A 25,940-nucleotide genomic window follows, 5' to 3' on the forward strand; every position below is an offset into this window, starting at 1 on the left:
GCGGCTCTGTCAGGGCGGCCCGTACACCAGAGGGCCATAAGCACGGCTTAACAGGGCCCGGGGCCCGCAGGCCCAGGGGTCACAGCGGCAGTCTGCAGCCCCTGCGCTGGGCAGGAAGGGGCCAAGACCGCTTCAGCCCTGGGGCCTGACGCGGGGCACCGGCGAGCAGGGGCGGGCCCGAGGAGCTGCCCGGGGTAACGGTGACGGGGTAGCGGGACGGTACCCGGATGTGCCCGTCGCCTGCCAGGAGTCAAAATGGCCCCCGGCTAGGCCTGAGAGGGGGCGGGGCGAAAGGTCTCGCGAGCGCGCTGCCTCCGCCTCCTCTCGCGCGGCTTGGGCTAAGCGCGCGGTTTTCGCTCTCGCGAGGCGGGCGACGCGCGGGTCACGCAGCGGAGCGCGGGAGTTCGGCGGAGCGCGCCGTACCGCACCGCTTTGCCTCGCGCCCAACGGCCCCGGCGCGCGGCCATGCCGGCCCAGAACACGGCGAGCAGCGGCGGTGAGAGCCCGGCGGCAGGCGGGGGTGGCTGGGGGGTGAGGGGGCGGCGGTGGCGGTTGGGCCCCCGTGGTTAATCTCTGCGGCCGTTGCAGAACCGCTGGGAGCGGCGATGGGGGAGCAGGCGGAGGCGGCGGTGATCACGCCGGCCATGCTGGAGGAAGAGGAGCAGCTGGAGGCGGCGGGGCTGGAGAAGGAGCGGCAGATGCTGGAGAAGGTGAGGGGCGGCCCGGGGGGGGGCGCGGTAGGTAGAGGGCGGCGAGACCCCACGCGGCAGCCGGAGGGGAGGGGGCGGCTGCGGCCGGGGCCGTTGCCCCGCGCCGTGAGTCGTCTCGGCGGCGGGCGGGGGGCCGGGGCCGGTTGTCGTGCGGCTCCTTTGATTTCCAAACAAACGGACGCGAGAGGCTGTTGGAGTTGCCGGCGGTGGCGCCTTTGATCATCCACGGCAGGCTGCCTTGTTTGTTTGTTTGTTTTGGTTTGTTTTGTTTTGAAGGCTAACGGTGTGCTCTTGCAGCCAGCAAGAAGCCTGCTGCATCTTACACGCATTTAAGTTTGCAATGACAAGATTATCTCTTTACTTTTGTCGTTCTGAGCCTAAAAATCTAAGATATCATGCACTTTAAGCTGATTTCAGAAAGGGTAGTAAGTTCACACTCTTCTGAATTCCTATCTGAAAAATTAAAGGCAACATTTTGTTTGTTTGTTTGTTTGTCTGCATTTTCTGTATGTGTGCATAACGCTTCTTTTCTTCTTCCTGCTCCTTTTTTCATTAAAAATCCGCACCAAACAAACGACCTGATTAGGGCTCTGCAGGACGCTTCTATAAATATCCTTTATCCTTTATCCTTTCCAGAAATAAGCCCGGTTGCGCGTTTCTCTTGGTAGCAGGTATAGATCAGGCAGCAACGGCACTAAGGAAGTGGCCTGGCTTAGAAAGCTTGGCCAAAAAGGACCGGGGTGATGCCGGTCGCTCTCCTGCTCTCCCGGCAGGCAGTTGTGCCCGCACCCCTAACTAAGGTGAGGGCAGCGGGCATTGCTGCCAGCACAAAGGTACTTCTGTCTGCTTTTGTTGCAGGAAGTGGAGACTGCTTTAAGGAAATGATACATCCCCAACACAAATGACGTAGTCGTTAGTACGTTTCATTTCTCTCTCGCTGTGAATCTTTTCATATGCTGATATGAAGCATTGGTTGATACTGACCAATCTGTTTTGGAGGGAGAACACGAAAACAGGATGCTTCTAGTTAGTCTTTTTCTTTTCACCAAGAAAAATTGTGATGTATAAAGGTGTGTCTTTAGACTGCAGCATTTTGTGATGCTTAAGTTAGAAAATAGTACTTTATTCTCATAATCTTCTTTCTTGCAAACAAGAAGTCATGATAGAGCCTGTCTGAACTTCTCTAGGTATTCCTTGATCAGACTTGGAACTAAAAATTTGCAAGCAATGCTTTTGGAGGGTAAGGAGGAAACCCTTGTAGAGCATATTATCTCATTGCACAGGAAGTATTGAGAAAAGGACTTAGAATTTAATGTCTTTCACAACCAACCACTTTGTGACGATGCTGTAATGTGATAGGGCTGGTTTGGTTTGGTTTTTTTTTTTTTTTTTTTTGTAATCTCTCAGTTTCTTGAGAATACACAGAACTTGCCTATAGCAAGGGTATTGCTCCATTGTCCTCTGTGCTTCTGTTGCACTTTCTCTGTGCAGTTGGGGTCAGTTGGTCCAAGGCAAATCACTCATGTCGTTAAACCCAGGTTTACTGGTGTCTTGGGGGCAGTTGATGTTCTTGAAGCTTCGGGGGGGGGTTTTATGCTTGTCACTTCGGCAGATGCCTGCCAGATGATTTGTACAACAGTTCAACAAAGGAGTCACTTGTTCTTTCTGTGGGCTGATGGCAAAACACCACTATGCAAATATATAAGATTGTGGAGAGATGAAAGATTGGCAAATTTTTTACCTTTTTAGTCAAAAAGGAGGAAAGAAAAAAAAAATCCCACCTTCTCGAGGCTTGAAGGTTTGAGTCAAAGGATGAAGTGGAGAAACCATAAGAGTTCAATGCTGTTCCATCTGCTTTGAGTTTTCTCTTTTTCCCCTTGAAATTTTCATAGCTGGTCAAGGGAACAGTCCTTCAGATTGACTAATTAATGGTAGGATGCTTTGTTCACTCCAATACAGAGTGAGCAATAGCGGTTTGCTGAATGAAGTAGTTTAGTTTTAATTACATTCTCTCTTGGCATTGCCATCAAGGGTTGGTCTTTCTGAGCTCAGGTACTTTTCATCTGAAGGAAAAAACCTGGATTGGGAGAGCAGAAGCAAATAAAAACTGTATGGAGAGTCATGAGAAGGCAATCTCTTCCCCCAGAGAACTTGTGGAGATAGATCTTCCTCTCATAAAAGAATATGGTGTTAGCTACCTGATAAGAATAACACAGAGTACTAATTGTGGAAAACAAAGGTGTGATTTCTGGGGGAGAGAAACATGTTCCTGCTTTTCTGTGTCAGTGAGTTTGTCCCATGATAGAGCTTTTCCCTGCCTGTTAGACCATTTAGTTTCAGAAGATTCCCTTGCCCTTCTGTCTTAGCGTGCCCTTCCCCCAGTGTTTCTTCTGATGACAATGGCATAGATAAGCATCTTGTAAAGCTCTGCATCTTACCTTTCAGGGGTTTCTCTTGGAGATGCTAATTTATACCTTCTTACTGTGTCAGATGAATGCAGACCGATTAATGCTTTTTTTTTCTTTTTGGGGAAGTCTTGATCTGAGTTTTAAAGAGTAATTTGCAAACTTCTAAATGCACAGCCTTGACTAATTCAACAGAAGTTACTTTTAAAAGCCTGTGTGGATTTCATAATCGAAGCAAGGAGAAGTTACTGTTTTCACATTGGAAATTGACTCAGCCTCTGCAAATTAGGCATGATGGTTTTGTAGCTGTCTGAATCTCTTGTTCATAGTGAAAACCTGTACTTTTGTGCAAATGGCACACAGAGGCGTCCCAACTAATACTGGGGAAACTGCTGAATTCTGCCAGGTGGGTTTTTTTTCCCTCCCAAATTTTGCAGTCTGCAAATAAACTTAAGCTTCATTTGGCTCCAAATCTGTAAATTGGAGTTGAGATACCTTTGAGCCCTCGAGGGCCTTGTGCTACTGCACTGGAGCTATGTGTGTTGCAGAGCTCTGTTTACATATGCAAGTGGATGCAACCCTCAGTTACTTTCATCTTACAGCACTTTATAGGTACGTGTGAGTCTATACACTCACAAATCATAGTTGTATAATGCCTGGAAGGGAAAGGTTGTGTGTGTGAGAGGCAATTGTAGTTATCCTCTGTAAGAACCCTTAATTGTATTAAAAGCATTAACTCTGAAGCATCTGTAAATACTTTGTATCTCCTTGTGTTGGCCAGGCTCGCACTTCTTGGGACAGGGAGTCAAGTGAAATGCGCTATAAGAGGCTTCAACATTTGCTTGAAAAAAGCAACATCTATTCCAAATTCCTGCTAACCAAAATGGAACAGCAGCAACTAGAGGTAGGTGTATTCTTGTCTGCCGTAGAGATTCTTAAGGTGGGCTGCCATGCGTTTGGTGTGGGTTTGTTTTGTTTTGTTTTATTCCATCCTACTGTTTGAACTGAAGTAAAAGTACTGTTAAAATTGTAATAATAACATGACAATCTACTGGAATTACTGCCCGGGAATGAAGTAGTGCTTCACATAATATTTAGAATTTCTTCTATAAGTTCATAGATAAATAAAGCTGGGAAGAGCATGAATTATAATTTAAAATCACAGTGTAAAGGTGGCACTGATATCTTTACAGTTCTTCTGTTGGCTTGAGTGCTAGGAAGAGAAGAATAAATATTTGAAACAAGAAACAAAGTTTAAGGGAGCTAGAAGACCTTGAGGGAGGATAGAAGAGAGAAAGAATTGACAAGTAGGAAATTGTGCAGCCTCTTAGTGTTAATTACTGAAGGCTGAGGATCAGGCGTATCTTTAGGATGCTAATGTAGGCCTCCCTCAAACAAATTTATAAGTTACAGTGATCCGAGGCCATGCTGTTCCCAAACAAGAGCTTCCATAAAATGGTTTGACTTGTTTTCTTTTTTTTAATCTATGAGCTGCTGAGTTCATATGTACCTTTATCTTGACTTTAACTGTGCCTTTATGGACAAGCTTGTAAGAGTTTACCCTTGAGAGGGAGGAAGAAACTTAAGAAAAGATTCAGGGCAACAGCTTGTAAGAGTTTACCCTTGAGAGGGAGGAAGAAACTTAAGAAAAGATTCAGGGCAACAGCTTTCTCGGAAAAGTAACACTGACAGACTGCAGGAACCTCCTTTGTAAAATATTTCTGTAGTTTTAACTGTCAGCTCGAATTCATGGTTACTGCATTGATAGAATGTATGTTTCAGTACTAAGTCGTGCTCTGTCTGATAAATCCTAACATTTTCCAGGGGCCTTTTGCTTTCAGCAAGTAGAAACAGTAGATGGGGTGAAAATCTTAAATTCTTAAAGACATGAAAGTGCTTCTTCATTAAAGGTGTTGTAGGCTACTTACACTGATTTGTTCTGCAATGAACATAAGTGGTAATATGTGGAAGCTTAAAGGAGCGGCATACGTGGAAAACTTTCTGCAATAGATGTGATCTTAAGGAGTTTGTGATTAGGAATATTCTTGTTGGAGTCTTTCTAAATTACTGTATTTAAGTGTTTAAAGTATTCACTGACAAGCAATTCAGAGCAATTGCATTTTCTTGTTTAAGTTTTGCTTTATCATTTTAAACTATGTCAGAATAGCGGCTTTTAGTGAGATTGCAAAAAACATAGTTTATAGAGTACACAGAACTCTACAACGTAATCTATGCCTGTTATTAGTTCTCTAGTGGATAGTTCTCTTGTGGGTGTTACTGAAAGATAAATGTGTGTGGTTTGCTTGTGTGTGTGTGTGTTTTTTTTTTTTTTTTTTTTTGTAGGAACAGAGGAGGAAAGAGAAGTTAGAAAAAAAGAGAGAGATGATGTTAAAGTCTGCCAAGGTAAGATTAACTAGCTACTTTATGTAACTTTCTGAATAAAAGCTTGACAAATTACGATGTCAATTTTGATCCAGGTAGGTAAACTAAAGCTAGATTAGCCAATATTTGGCTTCCAGGATCTATGTAGTATACCGTATTTATTTTACTCATAATAAGACTGTTTAAGAGTGTTTAAAAATTACATACTATGACAGTCATCTTGAGGAGATGTTTCTAAGTAATTTATATTAAAGAAAATGGTTTGAATTTGTCTTGAGGTTTTTGTTTTAGCAATGATTGTTTATTCAGCCAAGATGCTGAAGAACTAATAAAGATAAGCAGCAACTTTTTTTTTTGCAGTATTTTTAAAAACTGCTTAATAGTAAAATTGCTATAAGAAGCTTTCAAAAGCAGTGTTTGGAGGCCGATCGCATCTTTTTATCATTGTCATGATAGTTAAAGATGCATAAGATGATGAACCTCTTCCTGTGTTTATTTTCCAGGGTCAAAATCCAGTTGATGGCAAAGAGGATAAATCAGGTAACGTATTAGGCTTTGCCTTTTGTCAGTACTGGTGCTTTTAGTTTCTTTAATGTTTGATTTGTTGTGTAAACTCAAATGTTATCCTACAGGTGCAAAAAAGAAGAGGGGGAGAGAAGATGGTACATACAACATCTCAGAAATTATGTCCAAAGAGGTAGGCCATAAAGTATAAATAGGCTTGTCTGGATTTTTGTAGCACAGATTAACTGGTGAGGCAACTGCATTGTCACATCTGTATTTTAGAGCAATACATTCTCATACATTGCTGTTGGAGATTATCAACCAACAAGCAGCAGTAGCCTGCCTGTAACATATGACTTTGTTCCAACAAAGATCTATGTAACAAGCAGTGTTGTCAAACCTGTAGATTTTTTTTTTTTTAGTTTTTTTTTTAAAGTCTTTAGGGGGACAAGCTGTGAAAAGACTATGTTGGCAGTTGATTTTTCAGTTACCCTTTGTAATTGGAATGTGTTCTCTGGTGTGTGGCCTTGTTTAGAATCACTTGTATGATTAATGATTTTGTATGGAAAGCTTTTTAAAGTATGTCCAGTTTCTTCAATTAAAAGATCTCACGAAATGCAAACTGTAGTAGCCTTTGAGGTTGAAAAGCACATAAGCATAGCTCTTTCTTTTTTCCCTTTGTTTCCAGGAAATACTATCAGTGGCAAAGAAGAGTAAAGTGGAAAATCAGGTATGTTGGCACGTGTTATTGCAGCTTAAGTGTGTTAAGCCCAAACGGAGGGAGGGCTTTTTATTCTTTATAGCATATGTTAAACTTTTCTGGTAAATAAACATCTCTGCTAGATATTGAAGTCCTGAATTAGAATTTTAAAGTGGTGCAAGTGAATGCACTTAAATACTTTTTTTCAGAAATCCAAGGTGAAAACTTCTAATTTATTTTTTTAAACACTGAATTTGCACATACTTATATTTCATAGAACAGCTGTAGCTTCAAAAATAAAGGAAACGGGAGTTTACTAAAATATTTGTGCTGGTGTATAAGACCTTAAGATGTAGAGATTTTTAAGCATTCAAGCATAGGGAGGTAACTAGTGTGCTCTCTTCTGCTTCTGCTGTAGTTTAAAAGCTACTTGCACAGTATGAATTTCTTTCCAACATTCTCTAGAATCTACTTACGGAAAGAAAATATATTAAATAATATAATATATTAAATATATTAAATGCAGGCCACTGCCATAGCCCAATCAATTCAGTAGCTATTGCTGCTCTTCAATTCTAAAGGAGTAAAAAATGCATATAAGGCATTGAAATTTTGCATGTTGACATCTAACTGTGTAGTAATATTAATCCTAAAAATAAATTCTACTCTTGACTTGACAGTTACTCTAAATAAGTCTTTGTGTCAGGGGCTGGCTCATTTCATTGCACATCAAGACAGGTGTAAATTGGGCAGAAGTATGTTTTAACTAGGCTTTGATGTGCTTTCCACTTGTCACGTGCACGTGTTCATTTAACTTCCCTCTACAGGATGAAAGCTCTTCTGATAACCTGTGTCCAGAAGACCTGCAGAAAAATGGAGACTCAAATAGCGTCATTAAGGATAGATTGTGTCAAGCTGTACGACACAGTGCCAAGCAATTCCTTGATCCAGTACGGAAATTTAATGGACAACCAGTGCCTTTTCAGCAGCCAAAGATTTTTACTGGTGGTGTAATGCGGTGGTACCAAGTAGAAGGCATGGAGTGGCTAAGGGTATGGAGCAATTGTTGATGAAACTGAATCTGTTGATGATTAGAAACAGAAGTGGAGGGGAAGGGACACTAGAAAACTGTGATCATAGTTGGTAGAGGGAAGGTGAAGAAGGGAGATACAGTTCTTTATAATTTCTCTTGATAAAAGAATCTGGTGTTATGAAAAAGTTGTCAAGCAGCAGATATAATGTTTCAGCATGGGGAGGATATCTGTGTTTGTAAATGCTTCTTTAAACTTTCTGGTTGGTGCTCTTCATCTTCCCTTCTTTCATCTATTTTCTTGTTCAACTGTCTCTTCAGCCTCTCCTTACAAATACTTTGTAAAAGCAGAAGGACCATGCGTACTATTAAGGGACAGACAGTCTTACTGATTTTCTCTCCAGGGTTTGAATACCTAGCCCATAGGTGTTTCTAGACACCCACTGTCTTGTAGGCCTGACACAGATAAGTTTTCCATTCTCTGCATCTTGGAATCTAACTAGTGATATTAACACAGTGTTTTAAAAATATTTTGTCTTGAACTTTTGAAATAAACTAAAACTTGCCATAAAAATTTCTCCCATACATATTTAACTTCTACCTGTTTTTGCTTGCAAGCCAAATTAGAACAAGTGAACAAGTAACGAGTTTGCTTTTTAATTATCAGCCAGACAGAACTAACTTTTATTCTGCTACTGATCTCACATTACTCCTATTTTTTTGTGTCTTTTTTTTTTTTTCTCCACCCTGTCCCAAGCATATGCATCTTGTTTTAGCAGGCTTAGGCTGAATTCGGAAGTGAGTGCCACTAAACTCACTGTTCTGTCACTGAGAAGTGCTTTGGGAAGACAGGCCTGTTTTGGGAGGCAGGGGGGGCAAACAGCCCAGTTATAATAGCCTTCTTTATGAATAGTAGCCAAAGATATACGATACAGTAGCCACAGAACACTTCTGTACCTGTCCTTTTGCGAGAGGTTGCTCTGTCACTTGTCAGAATAGGCAGTGTCTGCACAAAGAACTTTTGCTGGAGCAGGTGGCTGTGTTGGTCAGGAATTGCACCTTTTTCCTATGGTGAAGCAGCTGTGTCTATATAAGCTATTTGAACAGATAAAACTGGAACATCAGCACAATAACTTGGTCTTTTAGGGGGGAGCTAAGGGAATTCTTTGGAGCTGGGATGCATGAAAACTTTATAGTGTAAGCTGTACTTGTGTTTGAAGTGGTTTTTGATTGCAACACTAATTAACATCCTTTCCTTTACTGTTCAGGTTTTTGCCTCCTAGTCAGGCACTTAATTGGCTAGAAGTAGATGCACCTACATTTTAATGTTTGGGGTTTACAAGGTGTTTGTGTTTTCATCATGGAGAAATCTTACTTGTCTGTAATATAAAGTGTGGCTAATGGAGAGTTTTTACAGGTGTTATGTTCCTAAAGATGTCTGTTGTTCTTAAGGTGTTGGCTAGTTTGCATTTACATTTCCTTTTCTGTGTATGCAGATGCTTTGGGAAAATGGTATCAATGGCATTTTGGCTGATGAAATGGGGTTGGGAAAGACAATCCAGTGTATTGCAACAATAGCACTGATGGTGGAACGAGGAGTCCCTGGTCCATTCTTAGTATGTGGTCCTTTGTCTACTCTTCCAAATTGGATGTCTGAATTCAAGAGGTTTACTCCAGAGGTAAAAGAATTTTTTTTTTCCTTGGGTTTTAAAGAACAAATTATTTAATTCTTGCTCTAATTCTTTGCCTTGAAACTTTATATAGAACATCAGTCTAATTGTAATTGTTTATGTGGTGACTTGTGCAGTGACTTGCTGTGTATTTACAGCCTTCTTGTAACAAAGCTAATTATCTCTACTATCTTTAAGTTTAAATGAGGTTACTCACCTGAGTCATCTAAATTCACCTGACTTCTAAACCTCATTTTTTCAGATTCCACTAATGCTCTATCACGGAGCTCAGCAGGAACGTCGTAAACTGGTTCGTAAAATTCACGGGCGACAAGGATCTCTGCAAATCCATCCTGTGGTCATTACTTCCTTTGAAATAGCAATGCGAGACAGAAATGCCCTGCAGGTATCTTAAGTTCCGAAAGCCCTAGGACAGGTGGAATGCTTCATCACTAATAGCAATGCATTTCAATGTAGTAAAAAAAAAAAATCCCACGTGCCATCTGTACAAGTGCCATACTGTAGCATTTATATTGGCATTCACTTTTTCCTTGGTAACAGTGGCTCTGGAATTTTATGTTTCCAAGTTCTTCAAACAGAATGCTATCCAAAAAGTGAAGTAAGCAGGTAGTTACAGCATACTTTTCATTACCTCTCTGTAGGTGATGATGAGGGAGGCTTGTGGTAAAAGCTGTACTTAGTGTGTCAGTATCGTGGTTAATGTCAGAATGGTTGTTTCAGCAGAGATGACTTTCTTGTAGGAGTTTTATTGTAATCACCTAAGCTTTCTAAATGCAGTTATCATGAAGCAGACATATGGCATTAACTGTTTATACGCTGGTCTTCTAGTCTGGCAAAGTGAGAAACAACAGCAAATAGAATCTTTGTAATGGACAGTATCAGACAGTCTTATAAGTGCTGCTTATCTCATCTGGAATGTGTTTCGATGGAGTGAAGCTAAGAGTTACTGAAATATCCTTTCTTTTTGTAGCACTGTTTCTGGAAATACCTGATAGTGGATGAAGGTCATAGGATTAAAAATATGAACTGCCGCCTTATCAGAGAATTGAAGCGATTTAATGCAGATAATAAACTCCTGTTGACTGGTACTCCCCTGCAAAACAACTTGGCAGAGCTTTGGTCATTGCTTAACTTCCTGTTGCCAGATGTGTTTGATGATTTAAAAAGGTAGGTTGTGATCTGATGGTGAAAACTATTCCTCTTTGTTCTGTTTGGACATTATTGTGACTCTTTAATAATTAAACTTGTATCACCATGTGAAGAGCTATTTTATGGTATGGTTGTAATTTGGTATGATTATTTGGTGGCCAAGGCTTTGAGACGTGTCTTGCCTTCACGCTTAGTTGTTTCAGAAAGTAAGAAAGTAATTGTCAGCTCTATGGATAGTGGAAGCTCAACTCTGAGCCAAGACGTGAGCATTTTGGGGGAGAGATGTTTGTCTAATCATAAGTGCTTAGTGCTGCTTGAGATTCTCTGAGGTGCTGGGGAAGGCTGTGTGAGGCTGGCACCTCATAGGACCCATGGGAGATGGATCATTTTCTGAAGCAGTAGGGGGTGAGATGGGAGAACATTGCCAAAACAGTCTTTAGACTAATAGACTAGATTGAATATAATAGATCATAGTGTATATTCCAACTAATACAAGTATTTTTTACCCATCACTTAAACCTCAAGCATCTGAATTGACAGGGATATTTCATAAATACCTCCTCTTCACCCTGTATTCGTGATGGATTAGTGCTTTGTTTTTCTTAAATTGCAGTATAAGAGAAGAATAGTATACTTAAATAACGAAAAATAATAGCTATGAAGTAAGCTTTTCTCTTTTTTTTTTTTCTTTGTTTTTATAGCTTTGAATCCTGGTTTGATATTACCAGCATTACAGAAACTGCCGAAGATATTATTGCTAAAGAAAGGGAACAAAACATCTTGCATATGCTGCATCAGGTTTTCACTTTTTCTTTGTGGTGGTTTTTTTTTTTTTTTTTTTTCATGGTTTATGTATAACATTGACCATTGTTCTGAAGTGTGTCAAAATCTTGTTTGTGGAGCTGAATTGTGGGCCCAAGGCTTTTATTGTGGCACTTCCTTAGACTTATGGTGCTCTTTTTCAATCTTTACAGCGCTTACAAATGCTGAAAGGAACAATATACCTCTTTGATAATGACTTATTTTTACTCTTGGAACTGAATTGAGTTTAGTCACACTTAATTGCAGTTGCTTACTTACTGTTTGCCAAAAGATTTAATTGGTATATTTTGTTGAAAGATAACTTTGAGGAAATTCATGTAACTTTTAGGCGCTGAACAGAATACTTTTTCACAAACTACTTCTATAATGCACCTGTCTTCAAAACCAAACTAACACTCAAAACTTTTTTTTATTGGGAGGTGTAGAAGCAAATGCTTAAAGAACTATAATTTTCCCATCATAAGCTGATGGTGAAAGACACAATTTATATCTTCTAGATATAATTCTCAATTTATCATTTATTTCTGTTAAAAGTTTGGGGCTTTCCTAGAAAAACTTGATTTGAGAAATATAACAACAATAATGAGCTGTTGAGCTGTTTCATAATAAAATTATTTTCAGTTCATGAAAAATATTTAAAAGGTCTGTAAAGTTGTTACTACTGCACCTTTATTAAACACTTTTAAACATTAAAACATTAAACATTTTTCAAATGTCAGCGAATATGTTGTTTAAACATGTATTACCAGCATGTGCATAAAAGTTCTGGAGCAGGCATCCATATTAAAAAATGAAATATGGAACTCTGTAAATTAACTCCTGTGCTTTAAATTGTCAAAATAGTGTATCGGTAGACCTGTTTGTGTGGTGTTTTTGTCGTTTGTTTTGTGGTGTGTTGTGGTTTTTTTGTTTTTTTTTTTTTTTTAAAAAAAAAAAACTAGCCATATTAAGAGCTATGAGTAATTGTAACACATCTGCTCAACGTTTCAGATTCTGACACCTTTCTTACTGAGACGGCTGAAATCTGATGTTGCTCTTGAGGTTCCTCCTAAACGAGAAGTTGTGGTATATGCACCCCTGGCAAAGAAGCAAGAAACTTTCTATACTGCCATTGTAAATCGCACCATTAGGAAACTGTTTGGAAATAATGAGGTATTTACTAATATGGATGTTAGAAATGTGCTTGCTGTTAATAGTTTGTAGGCAAAAACACATTGGTATTGCTTCATTACCATTGTAACTAAACTCACTTTTTGCTTAAATTTTTAGTCTGATCCTTTTGTTACCTATTTCAATGGCAGTTACTGTGACTAGCCTCAGTGGACACAGAACTAATACAATATTATGAGTGTAAATATATTCTTGATAACTTGAAGCTTGTGGGAAAAAGATGACAGTTCTCATAGAGTTGATAGTTTCTGCTGTAAAATCAGTAAGGTACTAATGCAGCCTTTGAAAATCAAGCAGAAGCTTTCAAAATCTACAAGTATAGACCTTTAAAATTTGGGCTGCATTTCCTGCTAAGCAAAATTTACAGCTGCTGAGTCTAAGTAGTATTTATGGAGCATATCACTGAGGTCTCTTTTCAGTATTGAGAATTCTTGGGTCAGCACAAGGCTTTGAATCTGAAGCTGTCTGCCGTTGATTGTAACGGTATAATTTCCCACAGGAAGAAGTAGTTGAGTTGAGTCCTACAGGCCGACCAAAACGCCGTAGCCGAAAACTGGTTGATTATTGCGAAGAACACGATGGTTCACCTGATGACTTGGAAAAATTGATCAGCAAAATGCAAGAGGAAGTTGAGAAAGAGAGGTACCTGCCCTAAAAGATTTTTTAAATTATTTTATTATACTGAATATCTTCCTTCTAGTTTGCTTCCAGAGCTTTGCTTATTCAAATAGATCAAGAATAACGGCATTTCGTAAATCACTATGCTTGTAGCTCTATAATTTGTTTCTTTGCTTTTACCTTATATTCGCTGGGCCATGATAGTGATGATTAGGATGCGCCATCACTCACTGACTCCATTAGAGTTATAGTTAACTACAAGACACTTACTCCTAGACCTGTGGCCTTTGCAGGATCTAGCAATGAAATTGCTTCTTAAGTCCATGTTTTCATTAGTGTCACGGTCTTGGGTAAGTCCTGTGACGGTAGTGCTGTTGATAATACATACAGACGTAAAAAGTCATAGTGTGGAATGTAATTCCTTTGGGCTGCTAAAACATTTTGGTAGTGAAGAACCTCAAGGTCTAAGAAGGTGCTGGGTGCCAGCCAAAGAAGAACTGCTTCATCTTAGTTATTTGGTAGTTTCATTGTAATAGCTTAGGTCCTGGCTTACAGCTAGCAGGGAGGACAAAGAGCAGAAGACCTTGGCTTATTGCTAGGTTTTGCAGGCTTTGCAAGGTTCAGGTAAACCTTTTGTCTCCAATGTCCAATTGCGTTCACAAGTTTATCTTCCAGTGGCTTAAAGACAGGACAAGGGATAATGCTGGTGTGCTAACTACATTTAACTCCTAGGTTTTTGCAAAATTACTCAGGAATACTGGAGGCGAAGTTTGAGCTCAAGTCTGGAGGAGTAGTTTCCTTGCTAAATTTTGTAAAATATGTAGGCTTAAGCTGATGCCTGGAACCCAAATGGCCAGCTTGGTTATTGCTGTTTTGGTGGCAGGTATTGGTCATTTTCTGGTGATTTAAGATCAGAGTTGAGGTTCAGGACTGAGGGAGCTGAGCAATTACGTTAGACCTTGCCAAAACCAGGATGCTGGTTGGCTCTAAATTGGTTGGAATTCTCTTGGGTATAATGAAAACCAGATTAATCTTCAGGGTTGAAATATATTTATTTTGCTAGATTTTTATTGTAGTCCAGTGTACTTCACAAGAACAGACACATAAATATATGTTTATATTAGTTTTATGGTATGCATGGTTCCCTTATGTTGGAGACGGTACTTAGATGTGGAAAAGCTAAATAGCTGTATCTGTTGTGAATCCTGCAATGTGTACGTGTGGCTGAAATGGAATGGGCAGAGAGCTGGTACTGGAATAGCTTATGTATCGTTACTCAGGAGATATGACCATTTGTTCTAGAGGGGGCTTGCATCTGTTCCCTTTTCTGCTGGGTGACTTGCACAACTTGTTTTTTCTGCTTCTGATTACTACTGACTGCCCTTTTGTATTTTAAACCAATAATGGCAAACACTTGTGCCTTTGGTGCCAAGTGTGGCCCTAAAAGAAGTTTCGTCTGGTAATAGCTCTATTAACTATGAGGGATTTTGAGAACGTTTGATATAGCTTGTGAATCCATTGCTTGATTTTGTTTTTTGTTTTGGGGTTTTTTTTTTAAGTATCTGTAGCATAATAAGGTGACACTTTCTGTACTAATAAGATGACATATCTTTTCAAGGCCAGTGGTAGAAGTGAGCATTCCCATGGATTCAGAGGTGAACCTTAAACTGCAGAATATCATGATGTTACTGAGGAAGTGTTGTAATCACCCCTATCTTATTGAATATCCACTGGACCCTGCTACACAACAATTCAAGGTATTATGAGAAAAGTGATTCCAGGCGTTTAAAAAGCAATAGACTGTGAGCTGACAGCAGTAAAGAATGACCTTTTCAATGTATTTGGCATATCCTTCCCCACTGAATTCCAGCAGTGTGACTGAATCATCATTTAAAGCTTTCTGCAGCAGCAATTGCAGAGACCAGTTCAGCCTCTGCACCCATTTAGCCTTTGCCTAGTGATGCCATAGTGTTCTTCGTTACGGCAGCGCTCATCTGCTGGAAGCAAAGTTAATGAATTCAAACAGTAGCTGGGTTCCATTGACTCAAGGTGTTTTAGGATCTGCCTCACGTTCTCCTCACAAAAGTTAATTTTAATTTTCATAACAAAAAATTCTAACCTTGGTGAACAGTTCGTGACAAATTATATGTGCCATAGGAGGTGCTGTGGTAACTTTTGAGGTGTTGAAGGGCTGAATCAAGTACAACAGAGTTGTCTGCTCAGAGGATACAGCATCCTTTCTCCTGCCCAAAAGAGGAAGAATCCAAATTATATCACAAAGGCCAGCTGGTAGTTTAATCTACACAAAGCAGTTGGCAACATAGGAAAGTATGAAGTAATTTGAGTTGAAAGAATCTTGAACAACTGGAAGTTACTTGCACATTCTAAATGTAGTTTTGTGGGCATGTGTAGTCATGTTTCCTGTTCAGTGAGTGATAACAGATTCAGCTGCGCTCAGGAGCAAGGTGTCGAAGTTTATCAATGTAAAGTCAGTGCATAAAAAGCAGATAGCCCAGTCTGGGTGATGAGGGGAAATTAGTTAATTGGTAGAAAATGCAGACTGTTTTACAGTTGACACCACTTGCAGGAGCTAGTGCCTGCTCAGGAAAATGGATTAGGACTTACCAAGGTGGCTGCTGTTATGGCTCAGGCCTGAGAAGTTGCTAAATCCCTGGTCTTAGCCTATAGCAAGAATTCAATCTAACAAACCCTTGAGCAAAAGAGGGGTGTAAGGTAGCAGTGTTAAAACTTGTTCTGTGAACTTTCTCGTCGCTTGGCTGATGTGTAGTAACTTGTTCAGCTCAGTAGATGGAAGCCTTGTGCATTAATTGCAAGCTGGGAAAGAAACAACAGTGCTTTTCCATATGGAAAAATTAAAATCATTAGGGTTTCTCCTTCCAGAAATGGGATGAAAACTAGCTGTTGGGGGTTTTTTGTTTTGGTTTTGGGTTTTTTTTGTGGGTTTGTGGGTTTTTTTGTGGTGTGGTTTTTCTTTTTTTTTTTTTTTTAATTACTTGGGCATGTGAAATGGTGGGGTTTGCTTTAGTTTCATTGTGATTTAACTGATTCATTGTGGTTTGCTAAAATTAATGTTGCTTCCGATTTTAAGGCTTTTAGTTAAAACGATGGTACAAGCTTGTTTTCTGTGAGAGGCTTTCAGACAGCTTTTGGTGGTGCTTCTGAGTCAGGGAAACCTTTGGTATCCTTCCATTGTAATATATGATCTCCTCTCCCCTATTCCAAGGTTGATGAGGATCTAGTAAAGAATTCAGGCAAGTTCCTACTCTTGGACCGAATGCTTCCTGAACTGAAAAAGAGAGGACATAAGGTAAAGCTAATGATTGAGGGTGGGGTGGGCGTAGTTGTTCCTTATGACCCAAAAAAGGTATTAAGGAATCTTCCTGGTTTCGTAGGTCTTGTTGTTCTCACAAATGACTATGATGCTTGACATTTTGATGGATTACTGCTATCTGAGAGACTTCAAATTTAGTCGATTGGATGGCTCTATGTCCTATTCGGAGAGAGAAGAAAATGTAAGTAGATGTATATGCCCTTTGAACCTGTTAGCAAATTCTGCTTCTTCCTGTGACACTGGAACATGACTTTGCATGGCATTTAGCTTTTTATAGGGAAAAGACATCTATGTTGAAAACTGACATCCTTGCTGCTGCTTTAATATGTACAGCTCAGAAATACTGAACCAGTGAAGTGCGTTATGAACCAATATCTTGGGGTATGCCTAGAATGATGGGTGCTCAAATATTCTGTTGCCCAAATGTGAAGTATGTAATATATCTAGATTGTGGCAGGTGCTAAACCCAGTTTTACCCCTGCACATATTGTTTCCTAGCATCCAGGATGTGATGCTAGCATCTCTGGGAGCGTACTGCAAATCTAATGCCGAATAAAGTAGATTTCCAGGAAATTAGGTTTTGTATCTAGTGGGACACCTGTAAATTCAGCCTGAAACTGCACGTGGGTTTGTTCCAGCACAATCCTTTGTTCTTGCATACTTGTAATGGTTTCAAATAACCACAGAATGCCTTACTCCTGAGACATGTATTTATCATTTAGAGCAGCCATGCAGGGTGGTTGTGGAAAACCACCTCACTGAGGACTTGACGAGATGTAAAAGAGCAATGCCTATATGGAGGAAGTATGCAGCATGCATCTAGGGGATGTGCTGTAATGGCCATCTGTCCTCCAAAGTATGCACTAGTGTTTATGAAGATGAGGAAAAACAGTGGCAGATGACAGATCATCTATCTCAAATTGTGCTTCCCTTTACCCCATTTTTTTTTTTCTGTGCCACAATGCGGCTGAGGAAAATCAAACCCCTAAACCCTTAGGGTGCTAATGTTAGAGCTGATCCTTAAAGAGGAAAGGCTAACTAGAAAGATGTCAGCAAGCTATAGTGACTTTTAATAAGCTGGTAAAATTCTGTATTGCTGGCTTGTGGGGATTTTTAGGAGTTGATTGTGTGCCTACCACAGTGTGGTATAGGTGCAGGATGAGAGAAATCTTCCAGGTCACCAGTCTACTTTCAGCAAGGCTCTTCCCAGCTCCATGATTTGCTGCTGGTGCTGCAGATGCTGATGTCTAGGAGAACCCAGAGGATATGGGGCTTCTAGAGAGTTTTTAGGGGGTAGCTGCTTCCACCTGGCAGTGGGGTGATGGTTTCTTTTTCTCTGCTGTGATCAAAGTTCTGACAATTACTAAACACTTAAGAGTTTTCTACCAGCATGTGGGTGGTCAAACTAAATTAGACTATGTTTTGACTGATACTGCAGACCTGATAAGAGCTGTGCTGACACTTGGAAACATTCTGCAGTGAAAGTAGGCTAGATGCTCAGTAGGAGGCCAGAAAGCTACTCTTAGTTTTGAAGTAAGAGGAGGAGGTATGCAGGGTGGCTGGAGGTTACAGTCAAGTTGGCATCAATATTTTAAATTGTTGCTTGTGACAAGAAAGAGATATGTTTTTATGCACTGCCAACTTGGACGTTGCTCACCTTGCTCATCAGTGGATGGTAGGTTATGTAGAGGTGGATGTGATTTGGACCACACCTCACTATAGTAATCTCCACTCTGAGTGGTAGACAACTCATTGACTGGAATCATCAGACAAAATATAACTGCTTTACTTCTTGGTCTTGTCCTGTCCCAAATGCATGCAATTCTTCTTTGGCCTCTGACAGTGTATGCTGTATTTTATCTCCATTCATCTTCTTAAACACAGGTCTCAAAACATTAGATATGTTGTGTTTGATCCATCTGCTGTTTTTTAATAGACAAATTCTCTTCCAGATGCATCAATTCAATAATGACCCTGAAGTCTTCTTGTTCTTAGTGAGTACAAGAGCTGGAGGCTTGGGCATTAACTTAACTGCGGCGGACACAGTTATCATATACGATAGTGACTGGGTATGTTGACAGACTATTAACCTAGTGATGTGTGATAAAATGCTTTTTCTATTGCTGCTTTTGATAATTGTTTACTAACCCATTATGGTATAGACCTTTTCTATAACTTTAATGAGGTGTTACATGAAGATAAATAGTAAGTAGTGTATGCAAACATGCTATATAAGAAATACACAGCCTGATTTGAGAAGTCCTAGCTTATCAAATACGACGTTAGAGTTGGTATCCAAAACTAGCCTGTTTGCCCCTGAGTTATACCAAAAGCAAGAGGGGGTTTTGTTACTGTTGAAGATGCATTTCCTTCTTTCTGTTAATAAAGTTTGAATGTTGACGGACCTTCTACAGGTTCCCTGTTTCCAACAGTTGCCATGTTAGTATGAGCCCTTTGAATTTCCTCCTGTGACTTGCCACGTGTATTTTAGCTAGCTAGGATTCTGCTGCTCCTGCGAGTCTGGAGGCTGGGAAGAAGAGAGGTATAGGAGGAGATGACTGAAGACCTCTGTATCTTTATTTTAATGGACAGCTCTGCTGTTTGCATGACTGTTCAACTTCAGGAAAGCTAAAGCAACTTCAGAAACAGCTGAAAACTTTTAAAATCCCTTTTTCTTATCCTCCAACAAAAAAACCTTTCCACCAACACCCTCGGCTAAATTTGTGATACAAAACATGTCCATCTGTTGAAAACTGTAGCACATAGTGCAGAAGCAGGCTGAGCTGCTTGGGTTCCTCTGGCTGTGCAGCTACAGCAGCAGAGCTTGTCAGAGATGAGTTTAAAAGTAAAGAGATGTAGAGTTCTATCATCCCATGGCTGCCCTGCTTATTGCTTCTGCTCTGACTCTCAGAGCTCACTATTGAAAATGCTGTCTGTGGTGTGTGGTGGTGGGGGAGTTAATGGTGTAGCTAACTTGTTTCTTTATCTGCTCAGAACCCCCAGTCGGACTTGCAGGCCCAAGACAGGTGTCACAGAATTGGCCAGACAAAGCCCGTGGTTGTTTATCGCCTTGTGACAGCGAATACTATTGATCAGAAGATTGTGGAGAGAGCTGCTGCCAAGAGGAAACTGGAGAAGCTGATTATCCACAAAAGTTAGTATCTTTCTCTTATGATTTCCTCTAAGCATGTGTTGCTGCTTTAAATCTCAAGAGAGAGCTCTTGCTGCTCTGTTTTGTGACTGCTTAGTATGTTTTCTGTAATGCAAAAAACTTCATCCTCCCAACAAGTGGCTATATAGTGTTACTTTTCAAAATGCGTTCTTAGACACACTGTAGATACTTCTGCAGTAAATTAACAGAGAGCACTTCTAGTATTTCTGTAATCACCACGTTATGACTACTCCTTTACTAGTAGGTAAGGGAAAAGAAGAGGGGACCTACCTGAAAAAAATATAGGTAAAACCAGGCAATAAGAAAGTAGAGCTTGTTAGCAGCTTGTCAGCAAGATGATAGTTTGTTTGACCCAAATGTTTCTGGACTTTTAGCATCAGAAACACTGGGTGTAGATGCCAAGTCTAAGTTGATTATCTTTTTTAAAATCAAATTAAATTAACCAGAATATAAATGGAAAAGCAGTTAAACAAATTTTTACTGCTTGCAGTTTAATTTATAATAATTCTTCTTTTGGAGCAATATGCCTATCTAATGACATCTAGAGCAGTGTTTCATGATGTGAAGTTTAACGATAGATTAATTTTTTTTTCCAGTTGCACTGGCAAACTTGCTGAAGTAGGGAATGTTCCTATTAAAATTGTAAAATGAGTAGAGACTATAGGAAGTTGGTTTCTGGGGGGTTTCATACTAAACTTAGTTGAGATTGCATGTCCTAGAGCTGTAAAATCACTGTAAAAAAAACTTCAGCATCCTGTTTGCACCTGTCCTTCTGAATTTAAGAACAGTATGTTATAACCACAGTAGAATAGTCCAGTTTGAACAATTAACCAGTGCTGAATAGAACAATAGTCCTTGGTTTTAGGTGCAGAACAATGGTGATTCTTGTTGTGTTCTTGATTATATAGCTGGTCATATTCAAAAGTCTTTAGAAATTGATTGAGTTGAAGTGTCTCTCTTGAGGGTAAATTTCTTCTTGTTTGGGTCCTATAGGAATCCTGTTTTGCTTCTGTAGCTTATTCTGTTTGCGATATTTGGACCATAACTCCCTATAGCATTTTCCGGACACTAAGCTCACTTGTAACTTAGTATGGGCTTCTGACAATAATTAGCTGGATATTAAACTTTAAAGGAGGTTGCGAACTTACCTTAGTATATTAAGGGGCAGCAGGGAAAAAAAATCATGAGGGCAGAAAGGCCTTTACCTGTAAGTGTAACCCGTAAATTGTCAAGCCTAAGCTGTGGTTTGTCTTTGGGTTTGGATGATGTTAAGTAATCTTTGTTAGATGCTTCCTTTATCTGTGTAATCTGTTTGCCACTGCTGTCTTGGTGTGACTGCCAGAACTACGGTCTGACTCTTTGTAGGCATGTTAATGACCAATTTAAGTAAGAAAAACTTGTTTGTTAATGATTTGATTATGGTCCATCCCGAAGCTAAAACCAAAGTGGCAAGATGAGCGCACAAAACAGAATGGGCTCTAATAGTAGATGACTGCCGTATACTGAACTAGCAATGGGAACTGGGACTAACTGTACTGGAAGGAAGCTAAGTGTCAAGTTGGGTCATGCCTTCAGTTTTGCAATAAGTTGAAGATTTATCTTGATAACTATTGGTGAATCATATCTAAATCTTGCAGGTTAGGTAGGGGTGTCCCCTCCAGGAACCTTTAAATCCACTGTGATGTAATGGATCCTGTAATTTTGAATATCTAAAAAAAGTGTTGGAACTTCGGAGGAGTGAATACAAAAGGGATACCACAAAGCTTAAGTCAGGCCTTTCAGTGATGTCTAACCACATAGGATGTGTACAGTACAAGTACTGGAGCTTATGAACTGGGATTTGTTGCAAAACAATGCTTATTTGGCCTCAGTACCAGGTTATTCTTTCTGTCTTGTGCTTCTGTTTTATTGAAGAAGGTTGCCTAGGAAACTGTATGAGAACCAGTATGATGTTAGTTAAATTAGCAGTTGTCAGATTGAGGGGAAGTGATGGACCTAAACTTCGATTTAAAGTGTTAAGTGTTTGATATGGTCTCCTGTATTTTTCTGTGTCACTATTATTGCAACCCAAGGCCTGTACAGCAGTAATTCAATGCCATATAGTTTGTGAAACTTTGAAAACTAAAAGGGAGAAACTGCATCACTAATAATGCATGACAGGACCTGGATCCAGTGTGTCACAGCAGGAGATGTTAGTGGGAGGGAGAATCCTGTAGCTCAAACCCCTCTAGAACTTGCATCTGACTTGCATGTCACAGACAAAGAGCCAGCCCTTGGAGGGAGTTGGGAAAAGGTGTGAGGAGGACTCCTGAAACCAAGGTATAGGGAAGAACAGCAGTGTGATGAAAGGGATTGATGAAAACGCATTAATAAAATGGGTATATGCGTTGATAAAAACTGAGGAAACCTGGCACAGAACAGTAAGCCTTGCCTGTCTCCTTGAAAGGTGCAAGACTGAGCTTGACTTATCCAAAAAATTATAAAAGACTTACTTAACTGAAGCTGAGCATGGATATTTGTGCCAACATCCAGATTTGTGTGTAGATAGGCGTTAGCATAGTCAACTCAAGAAACCAATCTCTGTCAGGTGTATTATTTTGTCATGTCTGTCTAGTCCATTAAACTGAGGGATGTTCTCTCTGCAAACCACATTTTTCACGCATTTCCTATCTTGTGGTTAATACTGCTTACTTTGTTTCAACCAGCTTACAATACAAAGGGAACAAACTTCAGCATCCACCATCTAACTTTATTTACAATGTTTTTACTGTAAGTAGCACTAATGGCTTTTCTGCTCTGTGTGTGCACGTGTGCATGTTGAATTGGTGTTTCAATCAGTTCTTCTGCATACTACAGCTAGAAGGTGAAAGGCCTGCATGTAAACTCTTCATGTACCTCTGACTTTATTCACCAGTTAGGCTATTAGTATAAGGTGTGTTTACCTGAGGGCTAAAACAATGAAACATAGCATTAATTTTGATGTGCAAGAGTAATTTGTTCGATATGTGCATCCAGCATTGATTTAAGAATTTACAGACTTTATTCTTGTCTCTGTGTACTTTCTTACAATTTCTCCTTTCTACAGATCAGTTTAAAGGTGGCAGATCTGGTCTAGCACAGTCAAAGAGCTGCCTGGACCCTCAGGAATTAATAGAATTATTGAAATCCAGAGACTATGAGAGGTATGCAGATTTCATATTTTTCTTGGACCATGATCTTGTAACTCGCAGCTTGCAAGCAGCTGTCAATAGCACTCTTCTCTTATGAAGTGGTATGTGGATCTTCATAGCGGAAAGAATTTCCTAGGGATTCTGCTATGTGGGAAAGCTGACTTGTATGCGATACTAACTGTAACGTGCTTTTATCTGTATTAAGAGAGATTATTTCTTCCTTAACAGGGAGGTTAAAGGATCTAAAGAAAAAGTAATCAGTGATAAAGATCTAGAGTTGCTCTTGGATAGAAGTGATCTTATTGGTAAGTCAGTTTTCATCTGTTTTTTTTATTTTTTTTTTTCTGTTCAACAGTAAATTCATATTTTGTAGGAGTCTTTATATGTAGAAAGCTGCCATAGCTTCGCATCCCTACAGTTGTGTTGTACACCTGAAGGACTCTTTGGCCCCTTTTCTGACATTTTCACTAGGTTTTGCTGAAGGAGAAATAACAGAACTTAAACAGAACTATTCCAGGCAACCACATTCATGCCCTGAGTGTACTGTAGATGGAAAAACCTAGATTAGGAGGTGTTCTGCAAAGCAATTTTCCCTGTAAGTTGCTGTAAATAGGTTTAATGCATTCTGTTTTCTTCTCAGGAAAATGAGACTAGTTCAGGCAGATTTTAAAACTGCTTATCTCCAGTCAGATTTAGCCAGAGGTGTTAAATTTTTTTTTCTCTAAGCACAGAACTGAAAAATATTTTCAAGCACAAACTTTTAGTAGCAAACTGTTTGCCATAGCAAGGTTGCAAGCGCTTAATCTATTATTCTTGATCTTTCTTTTCTTTTAATCCTAGATCAAATGAAGACCTCTGAAAAAATGAAAAAGGAAAAAATGGGTGTCTTCAAGGTCCTAGAAGAATCATCAGATTCCAATGCGGAATGTGTGTTTTAGTATGCAAATGTGGCCTGTAGTCTTGCAGGACAAACATATGACTGACATCAGATCTTCCAGAGATATCACTTATACATACTGATCCTTTATGCTGACTTTCTGTAAGGCCTTGTACAAATCCCTTGTATTCTTTCAGTGACCTTTAACATGTTCCACAGTATAATGCAGGTGATAGTTCCACGTTATTGCTTTGGTAGGGTCTCTTACAGAATTAAGAAAATGAGCATGTTTCACATTTGCAGCTAGCTCTTGTGATCAGTGGTTAAAAAATGGAAAACTTGTGGGGGGAAAAAATCTTCCTGTGGAAGTCCTGAAACACTTTTTTTATATGGTGGCGATTATGGTTTTATTTGGAAGGGAGAGAACATGTGCCTTTGTAACAGCCAATTGTGTAGCTTCTGTTTTTAACTTCTGTGAATTATTTTGATTAAATAAATGTCTGGTTTGTCCTTAAGGTGTAGGGGTTTTAGCATAACTTCTTAAATAAGCAGAGTTTGTGTTGTGTCCATGAATTTGCTCTTTCCCTACTCATTTAGCAGCTTAGCCAATCTCACATATTTAAAAATCAAAACAAAAAAACAACCCAAAATCAAACCAAAAACCCTCAAAGCAAGCAAACAAATCCCACAACAAAAAACAAGCAACTTGAATGAACCTAAAAAATCTAAATTAATCTGTCTTGTCAGTTTACCCAGCTAAGGTGCCTGTTTGAAGCAAATAGAGGGAGGTAAGGATGTTGGAAGGTGAAAGTGCAGAATGTCTGGGGGGGTATGTGGATGACCACGGAGTACTTTCTGGGAAGGGAGGGTTTGAGACTGCAGTGGGGCAGAAAAGACGGGTGAAGGATGTTGTATATGTAGCCTCTAAGAACCAGCTGTAAGCAGTGATTTTCAACTTGGGCATCAGGTAACTTTTAAATTTTCAGTTCTGGTTTGTGAAAATGTCATCTAGGTGTAATTGGAAGTTGCAGTCATGGAATTGCAGCTGGAGCTGTCACAGTTGCAGTTGAGCTAGTTACGCCAAGGCACAGGTAATGTGGAATAAAATAAAATCTGACCTAATCTATGAGACTTCAGAGGCTAGTTTCCAGGTCAGTTTATGATCTTTATTAATCTCCGTAGAAAATAATCTGTTCTCCTGATTTAGAGAAAGTTATTTTGTATTGGTGAGATATGTTTATCCTTACCTCTACAAGGGAACAAAGCTGTTAAGTTAATGAATAGGCTGGCTTTGACCTTTGCCTGTTGGAAGCCCTGTCTTGTTTCTAATTGCTGAAGACAAAAGTTTTTAAGTTTTCTGCTCAGTTACTTATTAGCCTGAATAATGCAAAGTCCAACATGTGCTGTCTCCACGTGTTACATTTGCTGAGCTACTAAGTTAGTCGCCTGTATGCATTGTTTTATGCTAGAGAAGAAATTTAAGAGTATATGATGTATCTAAATGCAATAATTGCAAAAGTTTTAACAGTAATTGAGTAACTATTTCCACACAGGCTTACCACACTTTTGGAGACTGATATACCCTGCCCAACCTACTTTAATGCCACTGGAGGCCAATATAAGTAAAAATGAACAAGAGTTTCTGTGCCATGGCCAGCACAGCTACGATTGAAAAATAAGTGCTACCTTCCTAAAAATGCATAAACTAGCATTAATGCTAATGGTAGCATTAGTGAAATACAGTCACTGTTTAGCAATGTGTGGAGCTTGATGTTATTTAGAGAGGCTTTGCAGAGCTGTGGCTGCTTTTCTCACCAGCCTTTAAAAAGCAAAAGCAATGCACTTTTTTTTTGTTGTTGTTGTTGCTGCTGCAGAGGAACCAATCTCTTGATCCCCTTTTTTTGGCTTCCAGAGTACTGTGGATGTCACTGATTAAAGCAAGCACAATACCCTCTTGGCATGGGCTTGTATTTCTTATTCCTGTGGTCAAGACTAATGTTCCCACTTGCTATTGCTAGCCACTGAAGCTATGAAGGGGCAGTTGGTATTTGTGCACTTAATGCCTAGGGACAAAGTCTGGGGTGTGCTGTAAGGGGTGCTGGTGTTTCGGGAAGCAGTCTGCCTTCCTATAGGTGTGCAAGCAAATGCGGTAATCACAAGGTGACAATGCTTGGCAAGGGGTGGTGGC

General features: G+C 39.8%; 1 protein-coding gene across 1 annotated transcript; it reads left to right on the plus strand.

Annotated features, from left to right (window-relative positions):
- The first annotated feature begins 401 nt into the window (after positions 1 to 401).
- HELLS (helicase, lymphoid specific) lies at positions 402 to 24,265 on the plus strand. The gene is made up of 22 exons (XM_082486241.1): positions 402 to 496; positions 589 to 710; positions 3,897 to 4,019; positions 5,459 to 5,518; positions 6,001 to 6,037; positions 6,130 to 6,194; positions 6,690 to 6,731; positions 7,529 to 7,753; positions 9,228 to 9,410; positions 9,664 to 9,807; positions 10,393 to 10,589; positions 11,273 to 11,369; positions 12,384 to 12,545; positions 13,063 to 13,205; positions 14,800 to 14,938; positions 16,426 to 16,509; positions 16,595 to 16,714; positions 18,486 to 18,602; positions 19,528 to 19,687; positions 22,791 to 22,887; positions 23,104 to 23,180; positions 23,716 to 24,265. The coding sequence occupies exons 1-22, from the start codon at positions 466 to 468 to the stop codon at positions 23,811 to 23,813; spliced, it is 2,523 nt and encodes an 840-aa protein (XP_082342367.1). The 5' UTR covers positions 402 to 465; the 3' UTR covers positions 23,814 to 24,265.
- The last annotated feature ends 1,675 nt before the right edge of the window (positions 24,266 to 25,940 follow it).

This window comes from Vanellus vanellus, assembly GCF_965231255.1.
Source record: "Vanellus vanellus genome assembly, chromosome: 7".
In the NCBI taxonomy this organism is placed as follows: domain Eukaryota; kingdom Metazoa; phylum Chordata; class Aves; order Charadriiformes; family Charadriidae; genus Vanellus; species Vanellus vanellus.